Source organism: Conger conger, chromosome 17 (assembly GCF_963514075.1).
Source record: "Conger conger chromosome 17, fConCon1.1, whole genome shotgun sequence".
Lineage (NCBI taxonomy): Eukaryota > Metazoa > Chordata > Actinopteri > Anguilliformes > Congridae > Conger > Conger conger.
This window is the reverse complement of record NC_083776.1, coordinates 1,391,430-1,414,519: the sequence shown is the minus strand read 5'-3', so window position 1 is coordinate 1,414,519 and position 23,090 is coordinate 1,391,430. Positions and strand designations below refer to the sequence as shown.

The 23,090-nt window shown below is 50.2% G+C and overlaps 1 protein-coding gene across 1 annotated transcript; it reads right to left on the bottom strand.

The window, feature by feature from the left end:
• Positions 1 to 1,375: 1,375 nt before the first annotated feature.
• On the bottom strand, positions 1,376 to 22,110 carry slc9a2 (solute carrier family 9 member 2). The gene is made up of 12 exons (XM_061226114.1): positions 21,552 to 22,110; positions 19,702 to 20,165; positions 14,905 to 15,155; positions 14,236 to 14,453; positions 13,326 to 13,525; positions 13,116 to 13,205; positions 12,369 to 12,439; positions 8,368 to 8,535; positions 7,532 to 7,637; positions 3,300 to 3,416; positions 2,346 to 2,433; positions 1,376 to 1,760 (listed from the first exon to the last, which is right to left on the bottom strand). Exons 1-12 carry the CDS (start codon positions 21,811 to 21,813, stop codon positions 1,396 to 1,398), a joined length of 2,400 nt encoding a protein of 799 aa, XP_061082098.1. The 5' UTR covers positions 21,814 to 22,110; the 3' UTR covers positions 1,376 to 1,395.
• Positions 22,111 to 23,090: the final 980 nt, after the last annotated feature.

Below are 23,090 nucleotides of genomic sequence, written 5' to 3'. Positions count from 1 at the left end.
ACGTCTGTCCAGTCATAAATATAGACATAGGTAAGTCAGTGGAAAATGGGAACTTGGGATAGACCCAAAACCTGTCGAGCTTCAAGACTGGGATAATGGAGCCATGTTGAATGTGACCTTCAGGAGTACATGTCGAGGACAAAAGCCTGCCTCTTAATAAAATAACTTAAGATTGCTTAAGAACCATTTATTTTTTTAAACAGATATTCTATAAAATACACTTTTATTACACAATCTGATAAAAGCAAAAACAATGGCGGATGGTCTTGACAGAGGAGAGAAATACCCCTGACAAGATCACAATTTCACAGTCAGAATCATCCATTACAACGGACATATAAAAGGATGACACACAGTGGACTTCAGCACACGGAACAGACATAGACCAGTCAAACAGAGGGGGCGCTGTCGCAGACTGCAGGGACTCTATGGTGCCTCAGTGACATCAGAACGCACAGCTTTCTCAGGAGCCTCCCGTGCTGTGGGACAGATCTTCCCCTGATCCTCCAGCCCAGGGACATCCATGAGGGTGGAGCGGAGGAAGTCTCCCACGGAAGCTTCACGTCTTTCTGGACCGGTCGTGTTCCGGGGGTGCGTGGGGGCCCTGCGGAGTCCGCACGCTTTCCGTTGTGGTTTTCTTATCACGCAAACGGGAATAAATCTGCAGGGCCGCCGACGACATGGCACCTGCGCAAGAGCAGGACGACCTCCTCTCCGCAAGCACAGCTCCGTTATCACGGCTCTGTTTGAAAAGGGCGTGAGGAAAACGCGCACACGGCTTCCTGTATCGGCACAAACTGATAGGCCGACTAAAAAAACCAGTTTAGGTTTCATCTGGAACAATGTCAAATTGGCAGTTTCAGTCGACGGAGGAGGATCCCGGGCGCGCTCGCACGACCGCCAAAGCGCGCTCCCCAACACGCCAGCCGACAGGGCATCATGGGACACGCCACAACGCTCACCGCAGAACGGCCACGCCCCGACAGCAACGGGGCCCAATCGTGCGGACGATCGTGACGACCTGTGCCTCAGTCCCAGTGTCATCTCCCGGCGTCTCACAGGACCGCAGGGTTCCTCTTCAAGGTCACAGACCCGCTTTGAACCCTGCAGTATCCAGGCCAGGTAATGGGAGGTTACATTTAAAATGGTAAGTAATGATTAAAAAAAAAAAAAAAAAGTAATTAAATAATTCCAAACAGCCCCAAAATGGTGGAAGACCCTTGAGGGGGGGGGGGGGGGGGGGCATCATGTGGCCACTGCTCAGGCGAGTCCTAGACCCCTGGGGCGTCACCGCCAGTACGACTGTCAGTTCACCCTGACGAGATGGCACCCTAACCCCCCCCCCCCCCCCCCCCGTTCCACACCCCGCACCCAGGGGTCTGACATGGCGCCCCCTCACTGGTGGGGAGGGTTCCAGTGCGGCCGACGCAGGAGGGGGTTCCGCGACCCGTCCTCCGCGGGGCCCCGGGGGTCCCGCTGCGGGCTGGGCCCCTCGTCCGGGTCCTGAAGGCCCCTGCGGCGGGGCGGCACGCGGGAGTCGCTGTAGCTGGAGCCCGGGCGCGCCCGCGACCACCGCTCGTCCACAAAGTCCACCTGCGGGGGCTGCTCTGCGTCGCCGTCGCCGTCCACGGGCGCCTCCCGCAGCGTGTCCAGCCTCCGCAGGGGCAGCATGGCGCGGGACGAGGCCCTCTCCGGCTGCCGCGCCCACGGCCGGGCCGCGGGGTAGCCCGCCTCCGACATCACCTCGTCCTCGTCGCCGCCTGAGGGGACGCGAACACAAACACACCGGCGTCGTTATCCAGCAGTCAGCCATTTTTATTTTCAAACTGGCTTCCCCCCCACTCAGTCTCCTCAAAACAAAATGGAGACCACTCCCAACATCTCGTCACACCAGAGATGAAAGACACGGATACCCGTGTTTCAGAGACGGTTATGACATTATGGGCAGGTGCCACTGTACGCCGAGGCAAAAACCTCAGCGCCAGGTCTGTTACTAGCAGTTAGCTTCAGTCCTGTCACGAGCAGTGGTTCAGCAGCATTAGCATAAGGCACGACACTAGCAGAGTGGCTTAACCAAGCTAGCTCCAGGACTTATGCTCCCAGGGTGGCTTAGCAGAGTTAGCACTGGGCCTGACGCTAGCAGAGTGGCTTAGCAGAGTTAGCACTGGGCCTGACGCTAGCAGATTGGCTTAGCAGAGTTAGCACTGGGCCTGACGCTAGCAGATTGGCTTAGCAGAGTTAGCACTGGGCCTGACGCTAGCAGATTGGCTTAGCAGAGTTGGCACCGGACCTGACGCTAGCAGTGAACAGCAGTGCAGGTGAATACGCTGCCGTGCAAAACTCACCAACAGGATGGAGTCTCTTCGGTGGGAACTTTGAGTCCAGATTCTTACCAGCGGGGAGGGAGAAATACTTATGGGACTTGGAAAGATCCTGAGAGACAGAAAAGCACACGTTACACTTTGAGACATTACATTATTACATTAATGGAATTTGGCAGACACTCTTATCCAGAGCAACGTACAGTGGATTAGACTAAGCAGGAGACAATCCTCCCCTGGAGCAATGCAGGCTTAAGGGCCTTGCTCAAGGGCCCAACGGCGTTGTTATTGTTATTGTGGCTACACCGGGGATGGAACCACCGTCCTTGCGGGCCGCAGCCATGTACCTTAACCACTACGCTACAGGGTCATGTACCTTAACCACTACACTACAGGGTCATGTACCTTAACCACTACACTACAGGGTCATGTACCTTAACCACTACACTACAGGGTCATGTACCTTAACCACTACACTACAGGGTCATGTACCTTAACCACTACACTACAGTCATGTACCTTAACCACTACGCTACAGGGTCATGTACCTTAACCACTACACTACAGGGTCATGTACCTTAACCACTACACTACAGTCATGTACCTTAACCACTACACTACAGTCATGTACCTTAACCACTACACTACAGGGTCATGTACCTTAACCACTACGCTACAGTCATGTACCTTAACCACTACGCTACAGGGTCATGTACCTTAACCACTACACTACAGGGTCATGTACCTTAACCACTACGCTACAGGGTCATGTACCTTAACCACTACACTACAGGGTCATGTACCTTAACCACTACGCTACAGGGTCATGTACCTTAACCACTGCGCTACAGGCCGCCCTACAGACTGCACACGCTCATAAGCGCACCACACACAAACCCAGTGATAGAGGATAGAGAAAAGACCCATTCCCGACCCCCCCCTCCCACAGTGACCAGCGCAGGGCTGCCTCTCCCATACCGGTGCCTGGAAGCTTCCGGAACGCAGGCTACGGCGGATGCTGGCGTGTCTTCGGATCAGGATTTCACGGGCCTTGGATTGGTTGGGAAGGGCGCGCTTGTTGGTGTACTCCAGGGTCTGACACACAGTAAAAAAAAAAAAATTAATAAAAAAAAAAGATCAACATTGCCTTGTGTACATTCCTTTGCATGAAACCACAAAAACAGCTCTATTTGCCTTCTTAACCCACAGAAACCGTAATAAAAACATATTAAACATCTTCCTTTCACAATCACAAGCTTTCATCTCAGAGAACCTCTTTACATTTATGGTGTTGATTCAGCATTCGGCAACTGCTCTGAGAACAAGGAAGGCGACTAATCTCCACACAGGATTTACAAGGGTCTCTGAAAAAGCCACGGCCTCCCACCCAAAGAAATCACCGTCGCTGGGTTTCAAAGCCAAGGGCATCTACCCCACAGGTGATCTCTTGGTCTGTCCCGCTTTTTCAATTCACCCATCTCTCTTGGACACGCATATACACATGCAGAATAACGAGAACACCCAATTCAGATAGATTAGCCCGATTCAGATAGATTAGCGAGTGAACAGGAGGGCAGGATTTCACAGGATAGCATTCACTCATTAGGGGCAAGTCCATGTCAACAACATTTTTGGGCCACATCACAGATCTTAATGAGATTTGGCATGCCGATTTGGCCTTATAAGAAACACAGCAGAGCAACATTGGAGATACAAAACCATATGATGATACTTCAGATAAGTAAAGATATCACTGCAACGACTCAAATGTCCAAGACCAAATTTTCTGGAGTTGGTGCGGACAAATTTGGTGCTAATTTTATCCATTTTTTTATTTTTTGTTTTGCAACTCAGGAATATATACAATCACTCACAACTCTTTAATTTTGAGGTGAACATAATACATATGTAAAATAGAATAGAGCTAGTTATGACCTATAAAGTGATATACTGACATTTCTCTACAACCTACAGAAATGGAGACTCAAGTCAAAGTCATAGAGTCATGATAATCAGTACCAACTGTTCACCTATATCACCAAGATTTACATTTCGGTTCCAAGGGTTTCTTAGAAGGCCAAATCAGCATGCCAAATTGTATTAAAATCTGAAGATGCAGTCCAAAAGCATATTGAATGGACTAATCTATTCAGCATCTGGATCCGATTTCACTTCCTCTTTTGGAATGCAAATGTCTCCAACAACACCGATCATACACCTTCAATAACCTTTGAATCATTTTCAGTAAAATCTGTTGGTTGTTTACACTGCACATATTACTGCAATGAGTAATGTGTACAGTGCATGTGGAACTATTTAATCCTGTACACACGCAAAAAAACTGTGCCTGTACCTGTATACATGGATGACGCATAGCGGAATATTAAATCGACAGCACGATTTTTCAAAAATAATGCAATACACAAGACAGGCTAATCAATAATTAAATATAAATTGCATAAGACCGTTATTGTTCCCTGATTGGACAGCTGCACGTCTTGCCCTCGTTTCTAAATCCAAGACTCCGAGCCCAGCACTCTCATGTCGTTCCCCTCGGTGAGGGGGGACATTAATACCCCTATCCCCCCCCGCCCCATGACGCACCCCTTTTCACACATCTTGTGGTGTGAGGCCTTTCAGGCTGTTCCCCAGATCGGTAACACGACCCAAATGCTTCAAACGCCTACAGATCTGCAGGTGATTTACGACAAGCTCCGTCTGAATGCAGTCGAGCGGGTTTTACCGTTTCACACGCAGCGCCACAAGCCTCCCGCGGCCTTTCGGTGTTCAGGTTAACCTGCTAACCCGAAATTTCTCACCTGGGCTCAGACAACGATCTAACATTTCTGTCAAAAGCCCACTGACCCCACGGGAACCAGCACTGCCACTGCATCTGTCCCCTTGGGTTTGTGTTTGTGTTTCAGTGAATATCCAGCCACACTAAAGCATACTTTAAGGAAACAAGGCTGCTTGGACAAAGCAGCTTTCCTATTGAGCCCGCTAAACAAATCTAAACAAATTATATAATAGACAGTAACATAACTCTGTCAGTGGATGACGAAGCATGACTCGCCTCTCGTTTTTGTCACCATTATTAAAAACCGAGATTAGATTGTGTGGCAGGTGTAGTCTCTCTTGGTTATGAGATAAAGGCTGGACGCTTTGTTCCTTTCTTCTCTTGCAGCCCACTTCCCTGGCCCCTCAGAAACAGCCAATGGGCTCGTAGCAGGAGGGCGAGGCCCGCGGTTTCAAAAGGAAGTGGAGCCCATTGGAGACGTGGATTCACAGTGGTTTCATATTTGAGGACTGTACACAATGCCATTGCTCGATTGCTCATCGTCACCCACGGAGGGGACACAGGCCTGCACACGAGAGCTCGGTAAACACCGAATATATTTACTCACAACAGAGGAGTGAGGTCATGAGTGGAAACTTACTGGCGGCCAAACCCTCAGGGTGATGCAAAGCAGCAGAAGGCCGGGGCAGAGACCAGTGAAGAGAGCGCGGTCAGCCACAGACGGGCAGGCTAGGGGAGGAGTCCTTCAGGTGGGGGTTATGAGATGTACAGAGGGCGGGGCTCCAGCTCCAACACATAACTTTGGCTCCTCTCCGACCAATAAATGGAGTATCGACTGAGTGTCCACGGCAACAGACATGCTTCTGTTGGGACTGGAGTCTCTTCACGTAGGGTCAATTTCTACAATCCACCAAAACGGACAAAGCTCATTTGCTTTTGAAGGCTTTTTTCTGCACTACATACGATGAACGTCCTGTCCTATACAACACAAAGCTTCCACTCGAGACGTCCATGTAGCGGACTACCAATTATCCCCCAAATGGCTTGTGTGCTACTAAATTACTCCGACACACTTAAGTTAAAGGCCAGGGGCTATTTCACACCACTACTGAAGAGATTCTAAAAGTTCCACAACAACTCTGGACCTTTTACCTTTCTTGTGCATAAACTAATGATGCAACGGCACACAGGAGGCCAATTTCATTTGGGACCATAAATTGGGCAAACTATGTAGAGTTGCCTCCAAAGCCATTGGAACAGCAAGGTCAATTTCTTTGTTTTTGCGATACACTGAAGACAATTGAGTTTGAGGTCAAAATGTGTACATGAGATGACCCATCATAACGCTGCAATTCCTACAAGCATCACCTAACATGGATGTAAAACACCGTGTAATTACATTACATTACATTATGTGTAATTAAAGTTTACCTCACATTCGTCCTTTCATTCCAAAACCAATGTGCTGGAGTAGAGAGCCAAAAGAACAAAAGTCGTGTCGCTGTCCAAATACTTACGGACTGCACTGTACATCTCCCCCCCTCAGAATACAGAGGGCTTTTCTCATTGGAAAATTATTTCAGCACACTTATGCACCAAACTAAACCTCACCGCTAAAGGACCAGCACCAATCACAAAAGCACTCAAGAGCAGTATGTTGGCACCAGGACCACAGGGAGGAACTAAATCAATGATACCCAGCGAATAAAATCAGCGGTCATGAGCAGGCGTTGCCAAACTTCAGCCGAGGTCTGAACCCGGCACACTGTTCTCATGCAGCTGGAATATCTCGCCCAACAGGCCAACTTCTGACCCAACAGCAATTCAAAAAAAGCCAGTGTGGATCCCCATATTGAGTCTCCCCACCAAAGGCTGAACGTACCAGCAGGGAGAGAGAGCGCCCGTAGAATGGATAACCCTGCTAGCCCGGAGCGCCCTGCTAAAGTCACCGCTGAAGGGCGAAGATCGGCGGGGTGCTCTCTGAAAACCGGTCCCGCTGACAAGGACACGTGTGCAACGGCAACAGAACAAACTGGAGCCATCCTACAACCAGTCCCATACTCATACTATACATCTGCTCAACCATTAAAGGTACAATAGGTAAGATTTTTGTGTTAAAACATTGTTACAAGACCATTGTAAAATCGCTTATCATTAAAAAAAAGGCTCACTGACATGTTGACTCACCCTCTGCCTGTGTTTATAGTCCTTAAACTCGGAGTTCAAAACATACAGTTGATGGGCCGACACTCTGTACCAAAACATTGTACAGCTGAACAATAATTCAAGCTCATCATTTGAAAATTGGTTCCAATTGCCACAGCCAATGGCGTGGGGGGGGGGATAAACATTGTTGTGGTTTGAGTGGTCAGGCAGCTGTGAGGAAGACAAAGGAAGCAGAACGCTGACTCACCCTCTGGCGGATCTTGTACATGTTCTTGGAAAGGAGGTCGTGCATGTTCTTCAGGTCATTGGCCATGAACTTCCTCTTCGGCTTGGCGGAAGGCTTCTTCTCGTCTCTGCAAGTTCAGAGGGGGGAGGGAGTTAATGCCGGAGTTGTGCGTCTTGCACACAAGGCGTTACAAGCTGCCATCTGAACAACATTACATTTACGTTTCATTAAGGGCATTTGGCATCTTATCCAGGGCGCTGTACAGTTGATTATACTAAGCAGGAGACAATCCTCCCCTGGAGCAATGCAGGGTGAAGGGCGCAAAGGCTGTGCGGATCTTATTGTGGCTACACTGGGGATCGAACCACCGACCTTGCGGGGCCCCGGTCACGTACCTTAACCACTACGCTACAGGCCGCCCTATCCCCCCCCTACAGAGAAACTCACACGTGCGTCATGCACACAAGGCCTTACAAGCCACCATGTGAACAACAGGCCCCACAACCTTGGCACACGCCCCATCTCCAGCAGCCAGCGCTTAATTTGAAACTAATTTGACTGCTTGAGGTTGTGAATTCACCGACGCTACTTAAACAGGAAGCAGTTCTGCACATTGGTGACTTCCGCTGTATGAATGCGCTTTGTTCTCAGGCACCGCAGTGTGTCGGCGATCGCCGTCCTCGGCAAACAGAGCCCCGGCCGATCTAAAGCGCTCGCGTCAAACGGATACGCTAATCAGCAAGCAGCGACTCGGGCGGGCGATAGGCGAGAGAGAGCGGGGAAAACAGGAGGTGGAGGAACCGTGGAAACGGAGCAGAGGAGAGGAGAGGAGAGAGGGATGAAAAGGAGACGCTCACTGGAGGGAGGTGATGGACGGAGCAGCACTCAGGTCCCCGGTGGTGGTGTCCAGGATCTCCATGGCGTTCTGGAGCTCCAGCTTCTTGTACAGAGCCACGATGCTGGACTCGGCCCTGTTGTCCTTGATCAGGATCCTCCGGATGATCTTGTCGTTGAACTTCTTGAACCTGTGGGGGCGGGGATCCGTGAGCGCTGGGACGGGGATTTTTACATTGCGTCATGTTATCCAGAGCGACGTACAGTTGATTAGACTAAGCAGGAGACAGTCCTCCCCTGGAGCGATGCAGGGTTAAGGGCCTTGCCCAAGGGCCCAACGGCTGTGCGGATTGTGGCTACTGCCGGGATCGAACCACCGACCTGGTGGGTCCCAGTCATGACCCTTCACCACTACACAACAGGCCACCCCGGATTTGTGGGCGATGGGACAGGGATAGGTGGTAAAGGGGATGGGGGGGGTGAACTGGCCAACAGGGGCATTTGACAAATGGACACACTCACAAATAGACAAAAACTTTGCTCCTAAGAAACTATCCGGTCTCCCTGGGCAACACTTGGAGTAATTAAACATCACATTTGCACAAGCAATGAATCCTATAACACTCCAATTAAAAAAGGATGGCTGCAGAATGCGGTCTCCTGCGGACTGCAGTTTGTCAAGTCTGACTAAATAGTCTTGACATCAACACCAACCACCACCCGGGGGGGAAGAAATGGGTCAGATCACAGATTTATTTCTGCAGAAAACCCCGCCCAGAACGGATCCTCTTCCGCAGAAAGTTCACTCCGGCGTCTCCTTCCCTGGCCCGCCCTGCAGCGCGTCTGGAGGGCGTGCGAGTTCTGGCAGCGGCTGATCCTAATTTAGAGCGGCCAAACCGGTCCCGCCAGCCGGGGCCGGGGCCGGGGCAGGGCGGGGGCAAAACCGCACAGAGGAGAGCGAGGTCGGCGGGACGGGGAACGCCCCAAAACCTCGCGTTGCTCAGGGCTCCTGTGGAAGAGCTCTGGGCCTCCAGGGACTGACCACTCCGTCACACCCAGCCCCTCTGGATCAGAGCCCACTCTGTCACACCCAGACCCTCTGGATCAGAGCCCACTCTGTCACACCCAGCCCCTCTGGATCAGAGCCCACTCTGTCACACCCAGACCCTCTGGATCAGAGCCCACTCCGTCACACCCAGCCCCTCTGGATCAGAGACCACTCCGTCACACCCAGACCCTCTGGATCAGAGCCCACTCCGTCACACCCAGCCCCTCTGGATCAGAGACCACTCCGTCACACACAGCCCCTCTGGATCAGAGCCCACTCTGTCACACCCAGACCCTCTGGATCAGAGCCCACTCTGTCACACCCAGACCCTCTGGATCAGAGCCCACTCTGTCACACCCAGACCCTCTGGATCAGAGCCCACTCTGTCACACCCAGCCCCTCTGGATCAGAGCCCACTCTGTCACACCCAGACCCTCTGGATCAGAGCCCACTCCGTCACACCCAGCCCCTCTGGATCAGAGACCACTCCGTCACACCCAGACCCTCTGGATCAGAGCCCACTCCGTCACACCCAGCCCCTCTGGATCAGAGACCACTCCGTCACACACAGCCCCTCTGGATCAGAGCCCACTCTGTCACACCCAGACCCTCTGGATCAGAGCCCACTCTGTCACACCCAGCCCCTCTGGATCAGAGCCCACTCTGTCACACCCAGACCCTCTGGATCAGAGCCCACTCTGTCACACCCAGCCCCTCTGGATCAGAGCCCACTCTGTCACACCCAGACCCTCTGGATCAGAGCCCACTCTGTCACACCCAGCCCCTCTGGATCAGAGCCCACTCTGTCACACCCAGACCCTCTGGATCAGAGCCCACTCTGTCACACCCAGACCCTCTGGATCAGAGCCCACTCTGTCACACCCAGCCCCTCTGGATCAGAGCCCACTCCGTCACACCCAGACCCTCTGGATCAGAGACCACTCCGTCACACCCAGACCCTCTGGATCAGAGCCCACTCCGTCACACCCAGCCCCTCTGGATCAGAGACCACTCCGTCACACACAGCCCCTCTGGATCAGAGCCCACTCTGTCACACCCAGACCCTCTGGATCAGAGCCCACTCTGTCACACCCAGCCCCTCTGGATCAGAGCCCACTCTGTCACACCCAGACCCTCTGGATCAGAGCCCACTCCGTCACACCCAGCCCCTCTGGATCAGAGACCACTCCGTCACACCCAGACCCTCTGGATCAGAGCCCACTCCGTCACACCCAGCCCCTCTGGATCAGAGACCACTCCGTCACACACAGCCCCTCTGGATCAGAGCCCACTCTGTCACACCCAGACCCTCTGGATCAGAGCCCACTCTGTCACACCCAGCCCCTCTGGATCAGAGCCCACTCTGTCACACCCAGACCCTCTGGATCAGAGCCCACTCTGTCACACCCAGCCCCTCTGGATCAGAGCCCACTCTGTCACACCCAGACCCTCTGGATCAGAGCCCACTCTGTCACACCCAGACCCTCTGGATCAGAGCCCACTCTGTCACACCCAGCCCCTCTGGATCAGAGCCCACTCCGTCACACCCAGACCCTCTGGATCAGAGCCCACTCCGTCACACCCAGACCCTCTGGATCAGAGCCCACTCCGTCACACCCAGACCCTCTGGATCAGAGCCCACTCCGTCACACCCAGACCCTCTGGATCAGAGCCCACTCCGTCACACCCAGACCCTCTGGATCAGAGCCCACTCCGTCACACCCAGACCCTCTGGATCAGAGCCCACTCCGTCACACCCAGCCCCTCTGGATCAGAGTCCACTCCTTCACACCCAGACCCTCTGGATCAGAGTCCACACGACACCCAGCCCCTCTGGACCAGAGTCCACTCCTTCACACACAGCCCCTCTGGATCAGAGTCCACTCCTTCACACACAGCTCCTCTGGATCAGAACCCACTCCTTCACACCCAGACCCTCTGGATCAGAGTCCACTCCTTCACACCCAGACCCTCTGGATCAGAGCCCACTCCTTCACACACAGCTCCTCTGGATCAGAACCCACTCCTTCACACCCAGACCCTCTGGATCAGAGCCCACTCCTTCACACCCAGACCCTCTGGATCAGAGTCCACTCCGTCACACCCAGCCCCTCTGGATCAGAGTCCACGAGACACCCAGCCCCTCTGGATCAGAGTCCACGAGACACCCAGCCCCTCTGGATCAGAGTCCACTCCGTCACACTCAGCCCCTCTGGATCAGAGTCCACGAGACACTCAGCCAGCCACAGGCAGGACGTGGGGACAAAGACTAGCAAGCTCATTTTTCTAAATAAGTTACTTAGGTAGGTAATGTTTTGAGGGATTTACCATCTTAAGCCACATTATGTCTGAAATTGTTATGCATGCCACGAATCATAAAAGCACATTATGCTATATTGCAAACAATTACATAAACATAGGTAACCTTTGATTTTTTTAAACTGATCACATTAAAGCCTGAGGTTAGTCATTAGGCTCCTAATTAGGTTGCTGAACAAGGCGTAGGTTCTTTCATAATCTTTCATAAACTTACTGGCACAAAGCAGGTTTGGCTCACGTACTTTTAATTAAAAAAATTTGTACTTTTAGTATTTCCTACATTATCTTCCAAATGGTTAGTTTTCATGGCCAGGTGTCCACAATTTCACCAATTAGGACCCTGTTGATTCACCTCAGTCTTTCATTTGTTCAGATATGGGTCTTTTATTCTTCATGGCAAGCATAGAAATGTCAGACAATGTGGCTTAAGAGGGTAAAGTACCTCATTTCGAAAAATGATCAGCTTGCCGTTGTCGTTGGAATGACAACCAGCATACACAGGGGGTCCCCAGGGCCGAGATTGAGAAACACTGTAGTAGACCATCAATGCCAGAGCTCGGTGCCTCTCTCCACCCCCAAGGGTATTTTTACACAGGCAGTGCAGTGGCCACCCCATGCTGTCACAAGGTCCCACATATGCACCAATCAGGCTCTTACTTGTCTTTCCAGTAGTAGTGACTCCACTGCCCACAGAGGTCCTCGATTCCAACAATGACATGCTCCATGACCTGAAAACAAAGTCACACTTTATTCCAATGTAGTGCATACATACCAGCAACATGCAAATACATGTGCTCTATATCCAAATGCCACACACAGTATATTGAGCTCACAGATGGCATAATGCACATGTTAAAATACTTTTGAGGACTCTACAAGCCCTTTGAGATATAACTGTAAAGCAGGGGTGCACAACAAGGGCCGACCCGTTTCAGGATTTTGTTCCAACTTCTGGTCTTAAGATATGATTGAGTCAATAAAATAATTATCTGACATGTGTATGAGTAACAGCTACAGCTGCAGACTGCAAGTGTATCCTAATGAGTTTACTGTGCTCAAGTACAGGCTTGAACCAGGGTCATTTATAGAGCTGTCAGCAAATAAACATTTGATTTGAACCAAAACCAGTACACACACCAGGCCTTGAGGATGGGAGTTGTGCACCCCCGGTGTAAAGTCAGCCGATATACTGAGCTCAATGTTCTCAAAAAGACATCAGAAAGTTGTATAAAAGTATCTACTTGCACACTCAATTTTATTAAGTGCTGTGATTTCAATATGCAACTGCCACTTTATCCAATTGATGACTGAAAACGAGCAGCAGAACACCTTCAGTGAATACGTCAGAGTTTGTGTGAAGCAACAGGCCCAAGAGCTGCGTGCTGCGAGGGAGGAGCAGCCTACCCGGGTGTGAACCTCCACATTGATGCTGGTGAGCTTGCGGTTGGTCCTCCTGACGTTCATGAACTCGATCAGGGGCCGGATGCTGATTCCCTGAGGAGAGGAGGAAGTCCAGAGGTGAGGAAAGGAAGCGTGCGTCGGCCACACAGACCCCCCCCCCAGCGCACGCGGCCCCCCGGGGACCCCCACACCTGCGCCGCACCGCCCCCTCACCTGGATGAAGACGGTGAACAGGATGACCGCGATGGTGGCGGTCACGAAGAGGTTTCGGCGTCCGATGTTCTCGGGGAGGAGGAAGACCAGGGCGAAGCAGATGGCCCCCCGCAGGCCACCGTACGCCAGGCCAAACTGGTCTTTGAAGTTGAAGGGGATGGTGCGGAAGGGGTTAATGATTTGGGTCAGGACCAGGACACCTGAAAGAGTGAAGGGGGGGGGGGGGGGGGGGATGAGTGACTCAGCAAAGAAGCTCTCCACATACACAACCTGAGAAGTGTTTTCATCATGATGAAAATCGTCGTATTTACACTGGACACTCCACACCCAGGACTGAGCCACAGTATCAACCACAGCACATCACAGGCACTTAAGCAGAATAAAGTGCAAATCAAACCCAGGGACAAGTGCATTAAGGACCCGAGAGGAAAGTACAGTTCCGAGTCCGAGCATGATCAAGTAGATACTTGAAGAATGCATCAACTTACCAAGTAGCATACCACGGTTGAGTGCTACAATAACTATACATAAGTGCTACTATAAGCTATGGCATACACAACTAATCATAGTAGCGAGACAGAGACAGAGACAGAGACAGAGACAGAGACAGAGACAGAGACAGAGACAGAGACAGAGACAGAGACAGAGACAGAGACAGAGACAGAGACAGAGACAGAGACAGAGACAGACACAGAGACAGAGACAGAGACAGACACAGACACAGACACAGACACAGACACAGACACAGACACAGACACAGACACAGACAGACAGACAGACAGACAGACAGACAGACAGACAGACAGACACAGACAGACAGACACAGAGAGACAGAGACACAGACAGAGACACAGACAGAGACACAGACACAGACACAGACACAGACACAGACACAGACACAGACACTCACCCAGTCCTCTCCAGACGAAGACGAAGAGCAGGGTGAAGAGGATGTAGCCCGTGTTCCACTCGTGCTCGCTGGTGACTGTGACCACGCCCAGGAAGAAGAAGATGAGGGTCTCCGACACGGTGCCCACCATCTTGATGACGTGACGGATGGTGGTGCAGGAGCGCTGGGACACGTTCTCCTCCACGTAGTACTTCATGGTCAGAGCGCAGGTGACGATCCTGCCCCACCACAGCCACAGCCACAACACCTCAGCCACAACACCTCAGCCACAGCGCTCACCAGTTACAGTTAAGAGCAGAGGAATAAAAATCTGTGTGTGCATTTCTGTGTTTGTGCGCGTGCGTGCGTGCGTGAGAATCAGTGTGTGAGCATGAGTGAGCGCCTGTGTGTGTGTGTTTGTGTGAGAGAGAATGTGAGCATTTCTGTATTTAACTGCATGTGTGCAAGTGCATGAGATTGTGTGAGTGTGAGTGTGAGTGTGAGTGTGAGTGTGAGTGTGAGTGTGAGTGTGAGTGTGAGTGTGAGTGTGAGTGTGAGTGTGAGAGTGAGAGTGTGTGAGCGTGCGTGAGAGTGAGCGTGTGGGTGTGTGTGGGTGTGTGTGTGTGTGTGTGTGTGAGTGTGTGAGCGTGTGAGCATGTGTGCCGTGGGTGTGTGTGCAGTTACACTCACGCCATGATGCTGGAGATGGAGAAGAGCTCGGCCACCAGGTAGGCCAGGTAGCTGAACATGAAGACGAAGAGCGGCTCGATCTCGCGCACGTTGGCGGTGAAGCGCGTGGTGAAGGCCGCCACGAAGCCGAACACGAAGCCGAACAGCAGCCCGCCGAAGCTCACCACGAAGAACCGCGCCACGCCCAGGAACACGTCCTCCGAGGCCACCTCCGGCATGTCCGCCACGAACGTGAACATGTTGTACAGCACCTGACCGGGACACAGCCAATCAGAACACGGGTGTCGAGCCTCAGCCAATCAGGGCTCACGGTTCATTTCAGCCCTTAATAGGGGGTTAGGGTGAGGACGTCTTTTTGTGGGCAACTTCCATAACTGAAGCCAAGACATTAACGGGTGTAAATCATGTCATTAACCACATTTTCTGCAGAAATTGAAATCTTTACGGGGCAGAAAAAAAAAAAAAGCATTGCAAATCTGTCAAGGCTCAAAAAATGCGAACTCCCTTCAAACGGTACACCTATAGCGGCTTTCACATGATCAGCGTCTAACTCCATGTTCAGTGGCAAGGAAGGCGTTGACTACACAAGAATCGAGCGCCGTCAATTGTTGAATTTGTTGTCATCCATCCAAGAAGCCGTTAGTTCGTTAAACTGTGACAAGCCGCAACAATGTGATAGTACTAGCTTGTCTGCGGTTAACAAAGTATAGAATTGTGTACTCGCTTTGTGAAAACAATAATATCGAGTTTCCCAAACCGTAAAGAAACGAACTGGGCTAACTAACAGTTAGCCATGTAGCCTACGTGAAACGGCTCTGACTGTGTTGCTAGGTAGCGTATGCCTGCTTTATAAACAGCTGTGATGTGACTGGACACACTAGGAAAGGACAGCTTCCAACAAAATCAAAGTTTAAATAATTTGAACCCTGATGGCACTCAACTTGGCTTTATTTTGAGCTGTGCACTACAACAGGCTTAGCGTTGCTGCCAAGTGGGGCTTCAACACTCCCTCCATAGGCGTTTAATGGCTTAACCATTCTGACACAGCTTTGAGTCCAAACAGCATTGAGATCCCAATCATATAGCAATAACTAAGCAGGGACCACCGTCTTCAGGAATGGCCTGACAGAAGCTCAAAAACAAGTTGCACAAGCAGGACACTGGACAAATTGATATTTTTTGGGCATTTTTAACTGAAATTTTTTTTTTTTTTTTTTTTAAAGCATGGTTATTTTCTGGGCTTTTGATTTTGGCATGTAAACACAGCGAAACAAGCTGAAGAGCCAGTGTGCTACCTACTTTGGGACAGCGATCCTGCTTTATCTGACGGGATTAGTTCATCACCTGTACACATTAGCACATCCTGCAAGGACTAGAGCCACACATGCATATTCAGCCAGGTAGTTGGTAAGGTAGAAACTTCATTCATTCATTCATTCATTACCCTAACCCGCTTATCCTGAACAGGGTCGCAGGGGGGCTGGAGCCTATCCCAGCATATATTGGGCGAAAGGCAGGAATATACCCTGGACAGGTCGCCAGTCTATCGCAGGGCACACACACCATTCATTCACTCACACACTCATACCTACGGGCAATTTAGACTCTCCAATCAGCCTAACCTGCATGTCTTTGGACTGTGGGAGGAAACCGGAGTACCCGGAGGAAACCCACGCAAACACGGGGAGAACATGCAAACTCCACACAGAGAGGCCCTGGCCGACGGGGATTCGAACCCAGGACCTCCTTGCTGTGAGGCGGCAGTGCTACCCACTGCACCATCCTTGCCGCCAGGTAGAAACTTACCAATCAAAATTAAAAGGTCTCTCTCAAAAGGTATAATAGACATTTTTGTACATAAGTAGTAGGCCTATTATACCCCGTTTGGTTTTGGTCAGAAACTTTCCACCTTACCAACATTCAGCTGAATATGCACGACTTTTTGGTCATTTTCTGGCCAGAGCCAACTTTGGCATTGTAATATTTTTGAATAAACAGTATTTGACTCCATTTTCCTTGTGGCTGTTGCGAACAAAAATATTCAGATCATCCACCAAATGGTGCTGATGTAGTACACCATCAAATATTGACAAAAGAAATAGCCAAGCTGCATGATTTTTTTTTTCTTCGAATGACCACAACTTTTTTTCGGAGCAGAATTATTTTAATTGCAAAGGTACGATGCTCCAAAAACACAAATCCCAATTTCAATACCTCCAGAAGGACAAATCCAATGAGGTTAATGGTTTACGTGTCCGCTATTCGATATAGAAACGACATTTACACAAATTTTGAGTAAAATCGGACTAGTCGCCCCATTCACGTGCGGTTGATTACTCGGAATGACCCAACCACAAACTAAACCCGACACCTTTTCAAACGTTCCTCTTCTGAGCACTTAAACTACCTCGTTTTCAACTTCCTCCTCACGCCCGGCTTCCCCTTCCGCCCTGCCCCTCAGGACGCCGGCCCAAAGCAGAGGCGAGCGACAGAGAGGGACTGGTTCTCGGCCCACATTCAGGCCATCGTACCCGCCTCCTGGTTTCCATTCTCACTCACACAAAGCACTCTGGGGCAGGCCCTAATCCCTGGTAGCCGCCCCGCCCCCCACACAGGTAAATGTTTGTCCTTGTCACTCACCTTGTGTAGAAAATAAAGTTCCCTCTCATGCTCAGCTTCCTGTATCATGTGTATTACAAAGCCAGGGAGAGCAGGAACACCCTGACAAGAGGGTTTAACAGTTTACTCTGACGGGGGAATTATACACAGCGACTAGACTGTTGTTTGTTTTGTTTGTGTACATTTAAAGGAGCCATTTCAGCAGGACACTGTGAATAAAAATAGTTTCTCACTGGGCAGAGAGTTTCTGCATCAAGCCAGGATAGCGGTATAATTTATCTCAATTTACTGTACCAGTGCTTGTGGTTACTTTGGATGTCTGTTCTAAGCACTGTTTGCATTTCAATTTAAAGTGTTGTGCTTGTATTGCAGATATTTCTCTTGTAATCACACCTCACTTCTTGCTTAAGTATTAAGGTAACCGTAGAAGAAAAGATTTGGCCATAGCTCTACTCTGAGAACTATACTTGCTCATGGCTACGGATAGCTGCTGCTTTCTGACAGAATTGTATTTTCTGATCTGTGCTTGCATTTGTTCCGATGACCATTGGTATGCACCCCCGTCCCATTGGATAACAGCATCAGCCACATAAAATGTGAATGTAAAAATGTAAGTTTTGCGGCCCCATAAAAAATGAATGTATTCAATATAAAAAATACATGAGAGCTCAGGAAAAACAAGGATTGAGAAGGCCACAGCTGGAGCACAATGCACCCAGTTTCGGCAAGGCGGTCTCCGCCCACTCGCAAACACGGTCGACACCCACTTACCCGAGAGCATGGATCTGCCAGAACCAGTCTGGCAGCATCTACACACACACACACACACACACACACACACACACACACACACACACACACACACACACACACACACACACACACACACACACACACACACACACACACACACACACACACACACACACACACACACACACACGGGACTGCCCCCAGGCTGAACGCGACTCTTCCTGTAACCTCAGCTCTGAAACTGAGGTGTAACAAAGGCCAGGAGAAACCGCGGGAGGAGAAAGCAGCACTTCATTGTGCGCCCAGACTCCGCCCGAACAGCTGAGTCGCTCAACAGGGGGGCCCCCCATCTTAAAAGGTGCTAATTAAGCCACAAACACGATATGGGCAAAAATCTCATCCCTCGAGAGGTAGACTTCACACAGCCTCTAATCCCCAGGTCCCTACCACAACACCCCTCCTCCCTGAAAACCACCTCTCCAAGCACTTGGCAAAACTGAGTTATCAAATCATTGACATTTAGAAAAGAGAAAAAAAAGAAAGAAAAAAAGACCACCACAAATGACTGACTCCGCCTCCAGATGTAGTATTTGTAAAACTTCATTCACACGGCCACGTCTTGGCCAACTGGAGCCGTGCGGTTAACCGAGGAGAGAGGGGGGAGGGGGGAAGGATCAGCAACTGTTACCGCCATACGCTCGGAATGCCGATGCGATGCCATGTGCGAGATTCCAGACGGGAGATTAAAGAACTTGCGGAATGTGAGGAAAACAGGCCGTACGAGGGAAGACGTTCGGAAGCCTCGAGCGCTCAACGAGTCCCGGCAGGTCAGCCTCACCACCGAGCCTCCCTCTGGAGGCAGACTGCAGATGTGGCTCGGTTTTGTTTACAGTCATTAAACATGCCGGCGGCTCTTCTGCTAAAGCTTCAGTTTGACAAACACAGCCTGTGAAAGTTTGTCAAGGAGGCAGTCAGGTGACTTTTCTGGAAGATCTTGGTTTGGTTCATCAACATGAATAATCCCCTCTAGGAGTCTGAACGTTAACCAGCCACTCAGTTTTCCCATAACAAAGGGGGGGGTGGGGATGGGTTGGCTGCTCTCAGTTTCCCCTGACAACAGCGACCCCCACCCACCCGTAAACGACAACAAACGCCAAGCCAATCCAACCCAGTGGCAGCCAACCCCGGACAGACTACACTGCCTAAAACATTCACGCTCGCACGCCCACTCAAACGAAAAACTGCATCAGGGCACAGTTCAACACGGTGGCAGCCAACCCCGGACGGACTACACTCACTCGCACGCACGCAAAACCAAAAAGTGCAAGCTAACGCTGCCTAAACCGTTAACGCCCGCCCTTCCTCTCAAACCGAACAAACGCCCGCACTTCCTCTCAAACCAAACGAACCCCCCGCCCCGCTCACCACGGTGACGGCGTCGTTGAACAGGCACTCCCCGAACACCACGATGTAGAGCTGCTCGTTGACGTTGATGTCCTCGAACACGCTGAGCACGGCCACGGGGTCCACGGCGCTGATGATGGCGGCGAACAGCAGGTTCTCCTGCAGGTTGATGTCCTGCACGCCGAAGGCCTCGATCTGGCAGATGGCGAAGAGCGACAGGCCGATGCCGATGGAGTTCCACAGCGTGCCCACCACGGCGAACCACAGCACCGTGCCCACGTTCTCGAAGAAGGGCCGCGTGGGCATGAAGTAGCCCGAGTCCAGCACAATGGGGGGCAGCATGTAGAGGAAGAAGACGTTGGAGCTGAGCACGGCGGGCGGCTCCTCGTGCACCGCGTGCATGATGGCGCCCACGATCAGCCCGATGCTGATCAGCAGGCAGGACTCCGGGATCCAGATGGTGATCTTGTGGTACACGTGGAAGCCTGGGGGGGGGGGGGGGGGAAGGAGCAGGGCGGCGTTAGCATCGCGGCGTTAGCATCGCTGTCAGACGTGAGAAGTGTGGGGTGCCTCGACATTCTGTCGCATGTCTATCCCTCTCTCACCCCCACTCCACCTGTCGCTACACAGTACTATCCAATACAGCTGAGAGCACTACAGAAATCTTTTTTTAAGAAGAAAGACATGAGAAGTGAGCACTTCCTACACAATACAGTCTTTTACAGTTCTTTTCTGTACCACATGCAAAGCAACCCACCATGTTGATGGTAGTTTACAGATACAATTGTGTCTCTTGCCCATGCGTGGTCATTATGGCAATATGAGAGAGAAAGACAGACACACAGAACCATTATCGTTGGATTTTAATGACGCTGTTCAATGACGATTCATCCACACAAAATCTCTTCTAAAGAGATCAAATCAAGACAGAGCTGAGACTTCTTATGTTGTGATTTGATGCACATTTACAAAATCCAGTGTTGGAAAATAGACGACACGCTGGTGATAAATGCATTCACTGGTGAAGTGGGTCGTGGGCTTTAAGCTCAGAGGATCTGGTTCTAGTGTGAGGCAGGTGCCCAGCAAGAGAATATAGACCCAGATGCCAAAAAATGAGCATATTCAAACATTTTACTGCAGGGGCACATGAAAGCACTCATTCTGTGAGGCCGCAGTTGTGGATGGTGTTAGATATTATATCCAGGAGGATGTTGGGCATGAAGGAAGATAGTGTGCAAGATACACCCTAAAATGTCTTTTGCTGAAGTTCAAAAAAAATAAAAGAAAAAAGAGGTAGAAAAGGAGCACCCAGTACAACAAGATATGCCACCAAAATATTGTAGTGCAATCAACAAAAACACATCGCCATTACTGGAACCAACTTTGGATTTTAATAATATGTAAAGATTACGAAGCAGGTGTTTAAAAGCTCAAAAAATTCCACCAACACCAAGGGAGGAAGCAGTGAAGCACAAACGGCAACAGAAAGGTGGACATCCACTACGCGGCTGATGATTGTTGAGATGTTCGTTTGGCGCGTGATCGCAGCGGTCGCCTATGGTGTAAGCACCTGGGCGGCGGACAAGCGTCAAAGCACTGAGGCAAAAACCAGAGACGAACAAGACCGCGACAAAAAAATAGCTAGGGAGAGAGATTTCCGTGGTTCGTCCAAAATTATTTAATTGAAAACTTAGGCTAAGAGGTCATTTGGAGGAATTCACAGAATTCACTCCACAATTTTCTACAAAATGTTCCTTTAGACCAAAAGGACTAGTAAAACACGTTTTATATTAATATTATTATAATAGATTAGATTTTCCCATAAATGTTATTTTTTTTTTAAACACAAGGAATCCAAAACTTTCACCCACCGATTTTTGCAAATGACGCAAGCAGGACCCAGAGCGTGATTTCAAATGGAACTTGGATGCGGGGATAGTCCATAGCGAAGACCGGCAGGTTGGCTTTCTCAGCTTCTGGAAATGCCTGGGGATCGCCGTCTCCGTTCGGCTGGGGTTTGAGAGTGGCATCGGGAGGGTTCGGTGCGATCTCCGCGTTCAATCTGATTCCAAGGAACAGAAACACCGTCCAGAAAGCTAGGAACCCCACGGTCCAGTTCCAACAGATTCCCATCTTGCCTTTGCAGAACTTCAAAGTCCAATCGCGGTAAAAATGGCGATGTGGTCACAAGCGGTTTCAATTGATATTTTTCTTAAATCAATAGACCTATAATCCAATATTGTTTGTTGTGGCAGAGACGGGAAAGAGAACAACTTTTCTTTAAAAGCTTTAAAAATTGTAAAACAAAGCATATCCCTGTGTCGCGAGTAGAAATGCATCAGGGCGCATTAACATCCATAAAATAAAACATTTTGTCTACATCGATCGACTGTTTCTTCCAACGACACGCACTTGCTCTCCTAATCGACGTGTTCCTCAAACTGGCTTCTCTTGCGTTACCTATACAGGTGTACATACCCGTACTGGGTGGGGCCTGGCGATGCTTGTCATTGGACGATTGGAGCTACAATTGAGGCAATTTGTCCGACACGTTTTAAACAGTTGTAGTTTAGTTAACTTCATACCATTGCACATCACTAAGGTTTAAACACATTAATTACCCTGCACGGCCAGTTGATCTCGATAAAAATAAACATTGGTGTTATTTTCGTTGCTGTTGTATTTTCATGTTCAATGGCAAAACGGAAAAGGCTTCAGTGAATTTCCCGCCGTAAGAGTAGACGCGATACAATCCACAAAACGTAACTATCTATACCTGTGTTCTCCGACAAGTATCGCTATTTTTGCAGAACATGTAGAAAAATACTGCGTTGGCCAGCATCAGGCAATTGTTATCGAGTATTCATCCACGCCAGCGACATGAGCGCGCGCGCATATAGTCATAAAAGTTTAGGATTTGGCACAGCCTAGTTGAAGATTTAAAAGAAAGACTGGACCGCTGATCATAACTTTCAGGGGTAGATTTCTTATGTAATCTCTGAACCTCTACCACAGGTGCACTATCTTACCAAAAGTTTTTTTTTAAAAATTAATAATAACATCAATTATCAGGCCTCACAGCAAGGAGGTCCTGGGTTCGAATCCCCGTCGGCCGGGGCCTCTCTGTGCGGAGTTTGCATGTTCTCCCCGTGTCTGCGTGGGTTTCCTCCGGGTACTCCGGTTTCCTCCCACAGTCCAAAGACATGCACGTTAGGCTGATTGGAGAGTCTAAATTGCCCGTAGGTATGAGTGTGTGAGTGAATGGTGTGTGTGCCCTGAGATAGACTGGCGACCTGTCCAGGGTGTATTCCTGCCTTTCGCCCAATGTATGCTGGGATAGGCTCCAGCCCCCTGCGACCCTGATCAGGATAAGCGGGTTAAGATAATGGATGGATGGATGGATCAATTAT

Bases quoted from the DNA above. Each gene is read 5' to 3' on its own strand.
- slc9a2 (XM_061226114.1), bottom strand. From the start codon at position 21,813: ATGGGAATCTGTTGGAACTGGACCGTGGGGTTCCTAGCTTTCTGGACG. The intron at 14,454-14,904 runs GTGAGTGTAACT...GTGGTGGGGCAG, and splicing joins TCCATCTCCAGCATCATGGC to GATCGTCACCTGCGCTCTGA. The intron at 7,638-8,367 runs GTGAGCGTCTCC...CTGAACTTGCAG, and splicing joins CCGTCCATCACCTCCCTCCA to AGACGAGAAGAAGCCTTCCG.